The 16,181-nt window shown below is 30.9% G+C and overlaps 3 protein-coding genes across 3 annotated transcripts; 1 reads left to right on the top strand and 2 right to left on the bottom strand.

The window, feature by feature from the left end:
* The first annotated feature begins 82 nt into the window (after window positions 1-82).
* Window positions 83-3,477, top strand: LOC118066861 (ionotropic receptor 25a-like). The gene is made up of 5 exons (XM_035083230.1): window positions 83-320; window positions 383-1,542; window positions 1,615-2,465; window positions 2,547-2,885; window positions 2,957-3,477. Exons 1-5 carry the CDS (start codon window positions 119-121, stop codon window positions 3,294-3,296), a joined length of 2,892 nt encoding a protein of 963 aa, XP_034939121.1. The 5' UTR covers window positions 83-118; the 3' UTR covers window positions 3,297-3,477.
* Window positions 3,478-4,423: 946 nt separating this feature from the next.
* Window positions 4,424-6,931, bottom strand: LOC118066881 (hexosaminidase D-like). Its single transcript, XM_035083268.1, is given in 9 exon segments — window positions 4,424-5,102; window positions 5,172-5,258; window positions 5,352-5,823; window positions 5,885-5,959; window positions 6,029-6,085; window positions 6,088-6,376; window positions 6,445-6,660; window positions 6,766-6,820; window positions 6,903-6,931. Coding segments are annotated over 9 exon segments (1,455 nt in total). The 3' UTR covers window positions 4,424-4,927.
* Window positions 6,932-7,123: 192 nt separating this feature from the next.
* On the bottom strand, window positions 7,124-11,560 carry not (non-stop). Its single transcript, XM_035083490.1, has 7 exons — window positions 11,443-11,560; window positions 10,022-10,662; window positions 9,445-9,577; window positions 9,137-9,352; window positions 8,634-9,048; window positions 7,982-8,545; window positions 7,124-7,904 (listed from the first exon to the last, which is right to left on the bottom strand). Exons 2-7 carry the CDS (start codon window positions 10,139-10,141, stop codon window positions 7,847-7,849), a joined length of 1,506 nt encoding a protein of 501 aa, XP_034939381.1. The 5' UTR covers window positions 10,142-10,662; window positions 11,443-11,560; the 3' UTR covers window positions 7,124-7,846.
* Window positions 11,561-16,181: the final 4,621 nt, after the last annotated feature.

Below are 16,181 nucleotides of genomic sequence, written 5' to 3'. Positions count from 1 at the left end.
TGGACAAACACGATCAACTTGAGCATCCTGATGACTAGGATTTTTTTTATCCATATGCCAGTTTTCCTCTACAAGCCACAGGGTGTATTTGTTACTTGATGGCTTCAATAACTCAGTCATGAAGCCACTAGAAATCATATTTATACTTATAACTACTGCTGGAATTTTAAGTATCCACGCTCAAGAAGGATCTCCAGCACCAGATCAAGCTTCCGATACTTTCTCAACTGATTCAGCACAATCCGATGGTTCAATATCAGATCAACCTCAAGAAGAGCCCTCAACAATTCCTCCTGCACCATCTAGACCTATTAATTTATGTAGGTGATATTTAATTCTTTATCTTTATATCAATCAATTTCTTGTATTCTTTTTTCTTTAGTCATTATCAACGAAGCTTTGAATGAACAAGCTGAAAAAAGTGTATCTAATGCAATAAAGGAAATAAAAGGAAAAAATCCTGATTGGATTGGCAAAGTTATCTCCATCGCTATTTCTTCTTCGGATTCTAATGAAATTTTAGCTGAAATTTGTGGTGTATGGGACCAAGCTGTTCGCGCTGGAGGTCCTGATGTTCCAGACTTGGTATTAGATACAACGTTGAGTGGAACCGTAGGTGAAGTAGTAACTGCTTTTACTAAAGCTGTTGGAATACCAACTTTATCAGCTCAATTCGGTGAAAGAGATGATCTAAGAAACTGGCGAGATTTGTCTCCTGAGGCTATGAAATATTTAATTCAAATAAGGCCTCCAGCAGATATGATACCTGATGCTGTTCGACATATGTCTTCTGATATGAACATCAGTAATGCTGCTATTATTTTTGATCAACATTTTGTTATGGACCACAAGTATAAATCTCTATTGTTAAATGTTCCTACGAGACACGTCATAGTGAAAGCCAAAGAATATGGACCACCTATGACAGATCAAATGAAGCAATTAAGAAACTTGGACATAGTGAATTTTTTCATTCTTGGAGGAGAAAAAACAATTGCTGATGAACTTGCAACTGCTAACCAGTTAGGTTTTACAGGACCAAAATACGGCTGGTACGCATTAACCTTGGACCATGAATTTACGCCTCAATGTAATTGTGAAAACTTGACAGTGTTATTTTTTAAATCGCAAGCTACAGTACAAAATCAACAACAACTTGGAGAGCTTACAGCTCGAGGATTACTATCACTACCGGTACTTACGTCAGCTTTTTATTATGATTTAGTTCGTGTTGGTGTCGAAGCTATGAGATTGGCTGTCATAGATAACATGTGGCCTTCCGAACCTCCTCATATTGTTTGTGATGAATATAGTGGATCAAATACTCCATCTAGAAAAATCAACTTTCTTTCCAAATTAAAAGAAGTTACATCTAAATCTACATTTGTACCAACCTTCGCTGGATTCCATTGGGATTCCGAGAATGGTAATCATCATGCTCAATTCAATATGGATATTCGTTTGACTACGATTAACAATGGTAATCCAGACTCGACATTGAATGTAGGAACATGGCCTGTTGGAATAGGTTCAAAATTACAAGTTGGTTGCTTACAGCTTCATTTTAATGCAAAGTTTTATCAAAATTATTGAGCTTCTTTTGTTTGTTTGTAGATTGTGCCGGAATATTTTAAGACGGTTAGTTCTCATACAGCTGTGACAAGTTTTCGAGTGGTTACAGTCCAAGTAGCACCTTTTGTAGAATACAATAATGAGACGGGTCAATGGTTTGGTTATTGCATCGATTTGCTTGAGGAAATTCGTGAAATCATCGGCTTTGAATATGAAATTTACGAACCAGATGATGGAGAGTTTGGAACTTACAATGAGTCGAGTAATACATGGAGTGGAATAATAGGAGAATTAATAGCAAAACGTGCCGATATTGCAGTAGGAACATTATCTGTTATGGCAGAAAGAGAAAACGTTGTAGATTTTACAGTACCTTATTACGATTTAGTTGGTCTATCAATTTTGATGTTAAAACCAAAAGCGCCCACTTCATTATTCAAATTTTTAACTGTTTTAGAAGACGATGTATGGTTGTGTATTTTAGCTTCATATTTCTTCACAAGTTTCTTGATGTGGATTTTCGACAGGTGGTCTCCATATAGCTACCAAAATAATAAAGAAAAATACAAAGATGATGATGAAAAGCGAAATTTTGATTTAAAAGAGTGTCTTTGGTTTTGTATGACGTCTTTAACTCCACAGGGTGGTGGTGAAGCTCCGAAAAATCTCTCGGGAAGATTAGTAGCTGCGACTTGGTGGTTATTTGGATTTATCATCATCGCATCTTATACTGCTAATCTTGCTGCTTTTCTCACCGTGTCACGATTGGAAACTCCCGTAGAGTCACTTGACGATCTTAGCAAACAATACAAAATTCAATATGCTCCAATGAAACCTTCTGAAGCATACACATACTTTCAACGTATGTCAGACATTGAAAGACGTTTTTACGAGTATGTATTTCATGAATTTATTAAAAATAAAATAATAAAACCTAAGTGAAAACTAATAAAATTTGTTGGTTGATCAAATAGGATTTGGAAGGACATGAGTTTAAATGATAGCTTGTCTGATGTAGAAAGAGCAAAACTTGCTGTTTGGGATTATCCTGTGAGTGACAGATATACTAAAATGTTTCAAGCAATGGATGAAGCTGGTTTCCCGCGTTCAAAAGAGATTGCAATATCAAGAGTTCGACGTCTACAACCAGACAAATCGGAATCTGAATTTGCCTTTATTGGTGATGCTACTGAAATAAGATATCTTGCTATGACTACTTGTGATTTGATAATGGTAGGAGATGAATTCTCAAGAAAGCCCTATGCTTTAGCCGTTCAACAAGGCTCTCCTTTAAAAGATCAACTTAACAACGCGTGAGACTCTTTATTAATTAGCTATGTAGATTGCATCAAACTAATTAAAAATTTTAATGTCTCTTTTCTAGGATTCTAAGGCTTCTTAATCAGAGAAAACTTGAAAAACTTAAAAATAAGTGGTGGAATAAGAATCCGAATAAGAAAGAGTGCGAGAAGGAAGACGACCAAAGCGACGGAATCAGCATACAAAATATCGGAGGGGTTTTCATTGTTATTTTTGTGGGAATAATCTTAGCTTGTATGACTCTTGCATTCGAATATTGGTACTATCGGTACAGACCTCAGATGCAAGAGAAGAAACGTCAGCAAATGACCAAAGGATCCTCACAGGAAGTAAAACCCATTAAATTTACTTTAAAACCTCGTGCAGCATTTCAAACTAATTCTGAATTTCGTTCACGATTTTAAAAGGATTATTTTCAATAGAAATTATTTTCATAAGAGCTTTTACAAATTTAAAAATACACAGTATCTTTCAAGTTTCAAAAATTATATATTTTTTTTTAGATTATTATTCACTCAATTGATCGTGTGACGAATCCAGAGCACGGTTTGTTGACTGCACGAAGTTTTAATTCTTAATGAATTATTTGTCCCTTTTATTGAATATTGATTAAAAAATAGTAAATAATTATTAACAAAGTTTAAAATTATTTAAATAGCTTGTAAATAAATATTTTCGTACTATTTATTCACTTTTTTACTATCCTGTAAATTATTAATTAAAATTATTCTAATGAATTTTATTCAAATATTCAAAATTGTTTCAATTTATTGAAAAATATTTCATGAATTATTTACTATTTTTCGTAAATACTTATTTTTGAAGATTGATATTTTTTGTAATTGTTCATGAATTGAAACTGAGAATAAAGATATTTTCCTAACTGTTCGTAATGTTTATCATTTCATAAAAATAAAAAAGTCAATTTTCTTGTTACCCATTATTTTCAATCAATATGTTATAATATGTACTTTAACTTATTTTTCAAGAATGTTTTCGTAATAATACTATATAAATATTAACATTGAACTAAATGAAAAAAAAATTAGCTTTTAACAATATCGAAAAAAAAACTACAAGTTTCTGTATTTTTCTTTAATTAAAAGATGTTTACTAAGCTGCGACATTTTTCATCTTTAATTTTCTTCTCGATTCTGATACGTTGAATGAAATATATTCTGCTTTTGATTTTTATTTTCAGAAGCTCAAAGATTTCCCTTAATCCGTTTGCGTGATTTGCATTTAAACAGCAAACGGATTACTGTGACAGTGGAATTATTCGAGACAATGTATTTGCAGTGAGCTATGAAACATTAAAGTTGTCTCTTCTTAACAATAAACTCATAAGGTAGTAAAACTGGGCATTGTTCAGATCCAATATATACTTCATTACTTTTGTGCAAACATAGCTTTGATAAATGAATAGAATTTATTATTCTATGATTATAATTTTAATTTTACAATTTCTATAGAGAAATTTTTTTTATAAAACTATACATTAAAGTCATATTAATGTGTTTTATTTCTCTAATGCATTATTTATAGACAACCTATAAAATTATTCTCTGACTTTAAATAATTTCTATAGATACAATGATTATTTACAATTAATAAAATATTATCTGCTGATTTGGAACATTCATAATGAGATCATTATATATAATTAACTCAGTATTACACACGCCGTTATAGACGTGAACGATACGCGTATGATAACAGATTCTTTTACAACAATTTTTTAAATACAGAATATACTTTTGAAAATATATTGCAAATTAAATTACCGAAATAACTCATGTACAAAATATTAATTCTGACGGAATTCCTAAGGAGCTCCATTGTTTAAATATTTCATTGGTAAAACTGAGTGAAATTTTTTTGAAATTCATTGCAACAAAATTTTAGCACACGATTTAAAAATTTTCATAACAAAACTAAATTTTTAATAAATAAAAAAGTGTAAAAAATTTCCACAGCGCATGTAAAAACAAGTTAATATTTTCTCATCAGTCTTTCAAAAATCAGCTCAAAAGTCTCAACCACGACTATTTATTTTTATTTGGTTCTCTGCTATTTGTTTTAATTCTAACAACTTATTTTTCATCGGCTGAAGATGTGTTCCCATCCATTCGTCAATGGTAGGTGTGAAGTATATAGCTTCCATATTTACTTTCAAATAAGACTCTAATGAAGAGAATTCCAGAAGCATGCTAAAAATTATACATGAAATCAATTTGCCATTTTATCAAATCAATATAACTTATAACTCGTTTACTTACTCAGTAAATGCGGGAACTAAACTTTCAAGTTGCATAGGATTGGTATAATTATTTGAAACTTGCCAAGGATTCATCCAAGTTATTATTCTAAATAATAAAAATTCATACGTGTATTAATTATCTATTTAATCGATTAGAAAAGTTTATTTTGATCGGAATAAATAAAAGAAAAATATTTACTGTTCACTATTAACAGTGTTATCAAACTTGGTTTTAAAATTTAAAAACCACTCAATGCCGCCAGTTAACTGCCATCCAGGATATGAAAGATTGCTAGGAATAGGAGCTGGCCTTATTTGTGGATTAATGTGCAACGGGTGATCAATATACCCTAAACTCTTAGCGACTTGCATGTGCGTTTGTTCTGTATAACCATGTAGCCAAACCCTTAAACATAATGCCAACGATGGTATCGCTGTTGGTAACAACTCACACATTGTTGCATAATGATCGTATCTAGACCACCCAGTGAAAGCTGTGCCACGAAATTCATTTATCTTGTTGACATGTGTTCCTAACTCTTCCAGCCACCTCTCATGATTACTGATATGATGACTAATAATTGGAATTTGCCTTGATGAACCCGTAGCTCCCTTAAAAGCTGTTGCAGCCCATATATTAGGAAAGACAGAACTAAATTTTGTCCAAAGCTCTGCAGACAATCGTATAAATGTCACTCAAACAGTCAGCTTAGCTTTCAGTTTGTTAATTACCTTGTGATAAGGAAAATGTTTCACGTGAATTGTAATGCCATATCATCGGTTCAACATATTTACCGACGTAATACTCTAAAATGAATTTAAGTTTATATTGAAATATTTTTTTTTAAATAAAATATTGGATAACTATCAAAATACCATTCAAAACCTGTGAGTCTATTGATCTCATCATGTCATCCCAGATGATGATTTTAGGCAAGGATACACTTCCTTGATGTATTGAGCTATCGCCATAACATGTTCTAAGTAGAGAGATGATTTTCCATGCTTACTTAAACTAGCTCGCTTTGTGCATACACTGCAAAGACCTAAATGCCATACTTCGTCAGCACCTATATGTAAATATTGAATGTCTGGATGAAAAGTTACTATTTGTCGAATAAGCGATTTTACTAAAGATAATGTCCCAGGATTTGATGGACAAATAGAACTGGGAAAATTTTCTACTTCTCTGAGTGACCTCCATTCGTCATGTTTTAAAACGAACTATAAAAAATAATTTAGTTTATGAAAATAACTCTTTTAAAGGAACTCAATGTTTTCCCTAAATTTACCTCTAAATGACCAAAAGTTTGGACTAAAGGCACAACAGCTAAACCACAATCTCCAGCAATCTGAAGAATTTGTTGGGCTTCTTGGGTTGTATATCCACAGCCTAAACTGCTGGGTCCATTGCTTCCAATTCTTGTCAACTCGCGAGTATATGGGAATGTATCTTCCCATTCTAACAGTAATCCTGTTGCTCCCCATGTTCTCAAGAGAGGAAACAACTAAAATTTTATGTCAGAAATAACGTCATAGCTACTTGTACTTTTGTTATTTTTTTAGAGCAATGTTATTGAGTGGTAAAGCATTGTTTATGTCGGAATTTATACCTTTTCAAAGTAAGAAACTCGAGGAGGAGCTCCTTTGAGATCAAGGTGAACTAATCTATAGCGAAAATAAAATATTTACAATTATTGTCATTTCCGTTTTTGCTATGATTTTTTAAAAGGTTTATTTGCTTGTTTACCTGTGTGAACCAAACGTCAAGTCGTCCATGTTTGTTTCATTACTACATGAATCAAATTAGCTTATATTTATATTTGACAGCTAAATTGGCGCGAAATAAATATCATTCGAATTTTGTTTGAGATGTATTTAAGTTTAGCTATGACCATTTAAATGTTATTTTTAATTATGTTTAAAAATACTTGAGGTAGGGGTGTAATATTAATAATAACATATAATCAATTATTTTGAAACATTAATTTATTGTACACAGTCGGGCGAACTAAATCGCATTAAGGATAAAACAATTTATCCTTTACATTCTTTATATCGTTTGTACAAAAATGATCTGACCAAGGATAGCAAACACAGCCTATCCGCCAGATAAAATCTTATCTGTGCATCATAATTATTAACGCTTTGTCATTGTACCTTGCAGTCTTAAATTGGAAAAAATAAATGAGTCAACTAATATGAGAGTGTGCAAAATCTATCCTCGGGAGATCATATATGTATATAATGGCGAAGAGAAAAAGATTTTATAACAGTCAGCGATTTACAAAAGATAGGATTGTTTTTAAAAAATTGAGCTAATCTTAAAACTATTTTTCGATCAATTCAGGGTTTCGCATAAGTAAATTGATTGCTTAAAGTGTTTATCATCACTTTGACTTAATTATCAAAAAGAATTCAACAATTAATTTAAAATATGTATTTAACATACTCACATAATTCATTATATATATATATTTATATACGCTTTCTCTTTTCACTCGATTTTAACTTTAAGCTTACATGATTATAAACACAATCTTTCACGCTATCTAAGCATTCAAAAAATCTGTGTCCACCGGCAGTAAATAAATACAGCAATTAAGCATTCGATTTCCAATAAATTTAGAATTACTTTTACCAAAAAATTATCAATATAAACAAAATAAATTAATTAATTACGGGGATGATTCTTCATATTTTATTACTACGTCCATACTCCAAAATTTGTTTGTGATAAAACAAAAGATACCTGTAAAAAATAATTTTGATTTAAAAACAAAATCTAGATAAATTCGAAAGAAATGGATCAATAAAACAAATACCAACCCTTCACTCGTTAGGACGTCTTTTAATCGGGCTCTCGTTATCAAATGATCATCACATTTAAACCACTGATCCCTTTGTTGTCGAATAAAAGCAGTGTAATGACCAGTTTCGAGAGATCCCTCATGATTAATGACAGCAAACAGAGAATATCTATTGTCACTGAATGCTGTATCTTCCCCATTTTTCGGTAAACCGTCCATTGTAGAATTATTATTTCCATTTCTTCTATGAGACATAAAAGGTGTCATATCAAGCTGCTCTGGAAAAGAAATGAATGTGGATATTTTCTTGTCCTGGATGCTGGAATGTTCAAATCGTTTGAGATGAAAACTCGCAACAATTGGCAGCTGCTTCATTGTTAGCTGCTTGGTACTCTCTTGGTACGTTTGGCATTTGCTACATTTTATTTTCGCACTAGAACCCAAATGTTCAGCTCTTGTAAAACGTTCTAAGCAATCAACTAACGATGTTGGAGGTCCACTTGAGTCCGAGCCAGAGGCTCCAGCGGTAGGTCCAAGATCCAAAGATATGTCCCAGAATGGATCAATTGTCGTGGAGACTCCACTGAAAAATTTCATATTGTTATTAATATTACTGTTACAAATATTTTAAATGAATAATAATTAAATTATGAATAAGAGAGATATCTTACTTGCAAGATTGGCAAACAACGTCACTTTGTAAGCCACCAGTAAATATTTGATCAATTATACAGTTGCAATGGTGAGGATTATCTTTCACGAAAATTGGTGCAGCTTCACAATGTCTATGTAGTACGTCTAACGTAGCGATGAAAAATTCATGAGCGTCTTGCTGTTCATACCCAGCTAAATGTCTTGCATGTGTCCATATTAAATGGAGCAGTTTGTGTAATGTTAGTGGTGCTTTGCTTCCTGAATAAAATTCTTGAAAAAGATGAGACACTTCACAAACTAGACATCGGCTTGGTTGAGGGCAGTGGTGACGGTCAGCGAGGAAATAATCTCGTAATAATGGAGTATGAGTCAGTGCTTGGACGATACAATTCATAAAACATGTACTGCCCAGGTTTATAAGACCTCTCAAACCTAAAATAAAAATTAATTGGTTATTAAAAACTATAAATGAGCAACAAAAAATTTCTTTTTCCATTACTATTTTTTTTTAAATACTGACCAATCGTGGAATTTTCTAGGACACGACGTCGTCGTGGATGCTTTCTGAGTAATTCTGCTTCCACTTGAGTCGGTTCCCATGCTCGATAAAATTCTCCTAAGCTGAGAGACTTGGCTGACTCGCTCCATTGTGCCTTTGCTACAGTTAATAGTTCGCGGTCATAAACATAATCCCCACATTGGAAGCACAAAATATTCCCATAACACAAATCAACAGCTGTAACAAATATACAAAAAATAAATTTTATTATTCAGCTGACTCCATAATGATTGACTTCAATATTAAAAAAAAAAATTTCAATACATTACCTAAAAAATGTTTTTTTGTTTTGGCATGTTCCTGTATGTGTCCTTTCGCATAACAGCCAAAAAATATACAATGAAGGCAAGAGTGTAGCCGATCCTTGTAAGTTTTACAAGTATGGCATAGACAGCTAACTGCCTATAAAAAAAGAAAAAAAAAATATAAATAGAATAAAAACAAAACTTAGTACAGGGTTCATGTTGCGATTTCCGACCCTGGAAAAGTGAATGAATTTCAAGTGTGAGCCTTGTCACAGATGATGTCAAGTTGGCGAGTGTGTATGTAAATACAGGGTTGCTAGCATTAACATCTGATCCCACGACAGGCTTGTCACTTGAATAAGTTCACGAGGAGTCATATGTTGGTATGTCAAGCGGAGCCTAACCTCGCACTCACAAAAATAATAGGAATTTAATGAAGAAAAAAGGTTATTTAGAGATTTGGCATGCAATAAAAGGATGACAAAAGTAGCGTCGGTTGTGAAAAAAAAGATTGAGTAAAATTAAGAGAGAAGAGGGCGCAGGATCGACAGCCGGCGTGAAACTGTTATATGCCCGGAGGCTTGGAAATGAGATGTCATACCTTTCTTATTCGTGCTTCTGTTGAAGTACTCGTTACAAAATATGAATGTATCACTTTATAAGGTTGTATCCCTTTGGCAGCTTTGAAATTATTCAAATGTATACAGCCATGGTCACTCATCTCAGTCCCACTTTTGCAAAGATTGACGTAGGTTTTACACGTTGTTGATGTCTCTGAACACCACTGTTGATGTTTCGGAGCTTTCTTAATGTTGAAATACTCGGTAAACTTTTACACCACTGTACCGTGCAATTCAAAACAATGCAACTGTATATACACGGGGCGTAGCACACTGGCCTTGGAAGGATAGCGCGTGTTGTTGACATGGAAAAGCGCGTAAGCCCTTAACACTTTTGCTTTGATTTTTGAACACGTCAGGCACTATTATGTATTATTTATGCACTAGGAACTGAATTAAAAAATTTTAACAAGTTGACTTGACAAATTATACACTCCAAAATGTATGTCTGTTAACCTACGTTACTCAAACTTCCACTGAACACTTTCAGACACCAACTTTCTTCAGCTGGTCACTGCAATACTGAGCCGGTATATAAGATGCTCGTCCCTTCCTATGCTCCACTAGCTCCTCTCCCCTGATGAGTGTGTGCCCGACGAATCAGCAACCACCAATTGTGTACCTGGGAATTTAAGTACCCTCCCTCTTTTACCTGCTCCGATGGTAATTTCCCACTTGCCCTGTCGCCTATTCCCTATTACCTTCGTTACTTAAAGTTATAACTAAGCAAAATGATCACAATAGGATTAGTGTTGAAGCATAAGAAAAACTGGCGACGATCCGAATGACCGTGCATCTTGTTGATGGTTATGTTGCACCTTGTAACTAAATTGGGTCTCAAGTACTGCAATAATAATATCCTTGTCTACGTCTACCTTCATCAGTTTATAATGTAATCGGCTTCATTTACGCTTGGTACAAAATATACGGGAAAATTTCTGGTAATTTTGTTGGAATTTACAGATCTATTTTTCCCATAGATTCTTTTACTTTAAAAAAATTTGTCAAATTGGCGACTTATTTGCAAATCTTATATAGAAATATTTAAAAAATATTGTAATTATTGGTGAACTTTGCACGACAAGCGGATGTTTTTTATCGTTTTGACTGATAGATGGCACAAGTAGATCTTGTCACATGTTTTTTCTAACCTTTCTACTGTCAAATTTGTTTTCAAATTATCATTGATAAACAATGAAACACCAATGAAAAATAATAATATTTAATCTAGTTTTTTAATAATAAATAGATTATTTTTGACATGCCTGTGCATGTTTTTTTTTTCATTCCATTAAAGTAAGATAAAAGTAATTAACAAAATAAGTTGTTTTTCTACTTTTTTTGTCAGTGTCATACTAATGCAATTGATCTTGGTAAAAAATATAATTTTTTCAATACTTACAACTGTTCATAAAAGACCTGGTATGCTTTCAGTATACTTATTGACCAATTAAATTCAATAATTAATAGTTTATCTACAAGAAAAGTTTAGTAAATTTTCCAACACTAGCCATTAATATATACATTTTACGTTTTTTTCGTTTAATAATAATCTTGCAACTTCCAGTACATATTAATTCTTGTTTCTACACTCAACGAGGTATTTCTTATTTTATATACATGGTTTTTACATTATACGATATTCTAAGGTTATTATTTATTTTCTAGGATGAAACGAAATTAGACAGGTTGTAAATTCTACAGTGTAGATGTCAGGGGTACAGGTATGAAGAGTTATTAAGTCGTTAAGACTAAACTTGAAAAATTAAGGTATCTAATACTGGTACCTGTCTGAGGTCAGAAGGATATTCAGCATTATTTAGTTATTAAATACTTGTTGAAATATTTACGACAGAAAGTTAGACACATAAATAAATGGATGCATTGAAATTTTCCATTCCAATTTCCATAAATATTGAATAGTAAACTAGGATTATTTTGAAAAGGTATGTAGTTTTAACGGCGAAACATTAAGTCAATACCAATTATTGGATTACTCATTACCTATGGTATGTACAATAAATTGATGATAATTCTGCAAAATGATGAATGAATTTATTAATTATTGAAAGAAAAATGTTTCGTTGCAATAACCACTCTCTGGATACATACTGTTAAATAAGTTTGTTATTTCTATTGATAAAAAAATTAATGTCTGCCTTTAAACATTTGAAATGGATGGAACAGTAACCTGAGAACATGATTATTGCATTCACACAGTGAAATGGTTGATGATTCATCTCGATTAAATATTGTAATTAATCTCTCGTTCCGTTTATTATTTATTAAGTGTCATGCATTGGAGTATCTATTACTAAAGTATTTCTGATACTATGAAATTTAATAACAATGCATGATGTAGAAAGAAATGATGGTGTCCAATGATCCCGAATAATAATAGTAATAGTAATAACAATAATGTCTATTTCATTTATTATTACATTAATAATTATAATAATAATTTTCCATATAATGATTTTCATTTAATTTTTTATCTTTTGGAGCACTTTAATTATTGAACAGAAATGTTCATTTATTATGTCTTTTGCAATAATATCCAATCAGATATTTATTTCACTGCATTTTAGTTTTTATTTTTGAGTATTCAGTGAGGATTATTTATTCTAATTTTAATGTTTTAATCTTAATCTATAAATTTTTTCACACGAGTTTTTTCATTTTACTCTCATAGGAAAACTACCGATGTCATGTAACGTACATCAACAAGATACGTTTCAACCGATTCCAAACGATCTACATAAATCGTTGACTAAAGATAACAAAGTTCAGCACGATTATATATTTTATATGAGCTAGAGAGCACATAATCGTTAAACTTTATCACCTTTGTCTTTAAGGAATACATGTATTTTTAGTAATGAGCTGCAATTTCGATCATTAAGGATCAGTCATGCAAAAATTCATTTTTTTTTCATCAGGTATAAGTGGGGCAGTGCTTTATGTACAACGTAGGTAAGATCAAACCTACGGCACCGTCGAACGCGACATTTGGTATTTTATTTGTTAATTTAACATCATAAGTTTTTAATCGATCTTTTTTCATTCAATTTTTGAGTTAATTTATTGTAATTACTGCTAATGTTTGAATTATTGTATAATTTCATTGCTAACGAACGTAAATTTAAAAGCTTATCATTACAAACGTGAAAAATTATCCTCGCAGATTGACGAAATTTCATTCAACGAGTTCAACTTGAACAGTCATTAAACTATTTTTAATCACTTGTACGTACATATTATTTATTTTATGACCATACTACTCTTGTCACTCGACGCATATTCTTTGTAATATTATTATTACCTTCATAAATTATTTTTATGCATATGTATACATGTGAAATTAGTTACCTATTCCAAGCTGTCTATTTGGAGTGTAGCAAGAATTGATGATTTATATTTATCTGTTTTTTATTTTTTTTATTAATAATCTTAACTGTTGTGACCATAGTTTAAATTTACGCATAAAATATTTATGCCAGAAAAAAGAACTGACTCATGTGAAAATGTAGGATTTTTTGACCACTAATAAACGGTAGGAGCTGTGGTTTACAAAAATAAAAGAATGAGTTCATAATTTTATATATATCGTGCGTTAAAAGTTGTGCAAACGATATAAATAACACAATGAAATTTAACTTTTGCAAAAAATATTGGTGAATAGTAAAAGTGAATATAATTTACGGGATTCAATAAATTTGTTTTTTTTTTTTTTAATTTTATAAATTAACCAAATAAATGAAAGATCAAAGTATAATGAGAAATTTTTGAAATATTTTGTAACTACCATAGAGTGGCAATATTTTCACTTTGAAAGATTAATTTATTTAATTTAGTTATATTGGAGGATAACTAAAATTAACTTCAAATATTTTTCGTGTTAAGAATATGGTGAAAAATTATTTTATGAATAATAAATCAAATGTATTTTCAGAAGAATTAGTAAATTTTTTATTGGCTACATGTCAAACTGTTTTATTACTGTAAAAGAGTTTTTTTTTAATGATAGATAAATCTATAAATGTCAGCTATATTTTTACATTTTAAAATTTTTTCATTACCACATGTATAAAATAAGAGCTTTAAAAAACGAATGAATTGTTTAAATAATATAACGTATATTTTTTCACATAAATTGTAATTAAATATTCAAATAAACATGTTTGGGTAAAAATATTGCTTCTCTAAACTACATATGAATGCCTGAATATTCAATATACTACCATGAATGAAGTATTTATTTAATTGCATTTTATTTTGTTCATTTTTATTCTCATTTCGTTATTTTTTATGCAATAACTGGTTATCCTTTTAATGTTAATTACTTTAAATCACTATGATACACTCATTAATAACAATAACGACAGAAAAATATGATTTTACTCTGAATAACGAAGTTAGTTTTTATATTCATTGACGTACATAAGTTACTTAGTTTCTTTCGTTCAATTTATATGTTGTCACATAAGTTTTTAAATAATTTTATCGCATTTTATTGAATTGATTTTATTCTCGTTTTTATTTTAAACAATATATTACGCTCGTTGCGTTTATTTTGCAATTATATCTGTCAAAATGGCATGTGCGAAAAAGCTTTTATCATTTATTTTATCGCACCTTGTTAAATTTACTTTGAGAACATACCAGATAAACTCTTGCTCTTGTATCGTTTTTTTTTACATAATGTCAAATGTATAATTAATTAATTGCTATATAATACAATAGATACATATATTTTAATAAAGCTCGCAGAGTAATTCAAGTAATCTGCCGAGTTAAGTACAAATTCGCCGCAACAATTAACTGGAGATGAGACACTTTCATGGGTTCAAGAGGAGGAAATTAGTTTTAATTGTCTTTATTCATTTATATTATTGTATCATGAATATCTTTTGTTCAATGAAAATATATATAATTTAGAAATGAAATTAATCAATAGTTAGATAGACAGAGAAAAGATCACGCAATAAAAGTGAAAAACAAGTCAATTCGTGGCTTTTATAACATCGCTGACAAAATTAGTGCAAGAGTAAGTATAAATATTGATTAATATATTATTTACATGTACAAGTTTGAAGCAAAATTTATTTTATTAGTATATAAGTAATATTTTTTTTCTCTTTCGCACTCCATACAACCTACTGAATGCAGTGCGTTCGTAGTTTATTTATTTATATACAATATGTATTGATGCTTATTCAAACAATGGTTATTTAAATACTCATATGTAAGAACTGTCTAAAACACAGGTCGTTTTTGGTTTAATCGAATGAGAATGCTGACTTAATTGTATTTTATATACTTAATTATTTCATTTTAATATACAAGGATCAAGTATACATTGCCATGGACACAGTAAAAACAAAATTTTCTTTACATTTTTTCAACGATGGAAGCATCAAATGGTGTCCATTGGTAGATGTCCGACGAGAATTACCCACGGTAATACTAAAGAATTTATCGTCGTATCACCAATTGTTTGCTGACTAAGGAGTCATGATGATTCTTTTCTTATGAAGAATTATTTTTTTTCTTTTTTTGACTGATTGATGGATAATTAATGGAGAGGTTTGGTTGCTGGTGCGAAAAAATAGCTTAAAGTATATTAGGAGACGTTTGGTCCCAACCGCGGCGAGACATGTAATGACTACTGCAAAATTTTTTTCTATTTCTGTAAGTCGAAAAAGAGATGACCTAAATGTTATCCAATGTGACAGTCAACGTAAGTGCGAGCGAACGAACAAATATTGATGTCATTTTTATGATCTTGTGATTTATATAGCTTCATGATCATCACTTATGCGTACTCGATGAACGAGATATCATTTCATATCATGTAATATGTTAATAGTACAGTAGATTTTATAATAAGTAATAATAGTATTATTATTATTATTTATTAAGTAGTAAAGTATCGATGATGAGTAACGATATAAATGGTATGGTAATAGCATCTTCATTTAGGTTTTTGTTTATATCATCATTTCATTCTTGTCAATTTTAATTTTTATAACAATTACTTACTAAAATTATGAATAGATGGTATTGCGAATAGTGAAGTAGAGTAGCAATATAATTAATCTTTCTATATAAGTATTAAGTAGATATTGATAACGGTTGAAA

Source organism: Chelonus insularis, unplaced genomic scaffold, assembly GCF_013357705.1.
Source record: "Chelonus insularis isolate UGA/USDA-ARS -01 unplaced genomic scaffold, ASM1335770v1 contig_358_pilon, whole genome shotgun sequence".
Taxonomy (NCBI): domain Eukaryota; kingdom Metazoa; phylum Arthropoda; class Insecta; order Hymenoptera; family Braconidae; genus Chelonus; species Chelonus insularis.
The sequence above is the reverse complement of the archived record's forward strand: the minus strand, read 5'-3'. Positions and strand labels throughout refer to the sequence as shown.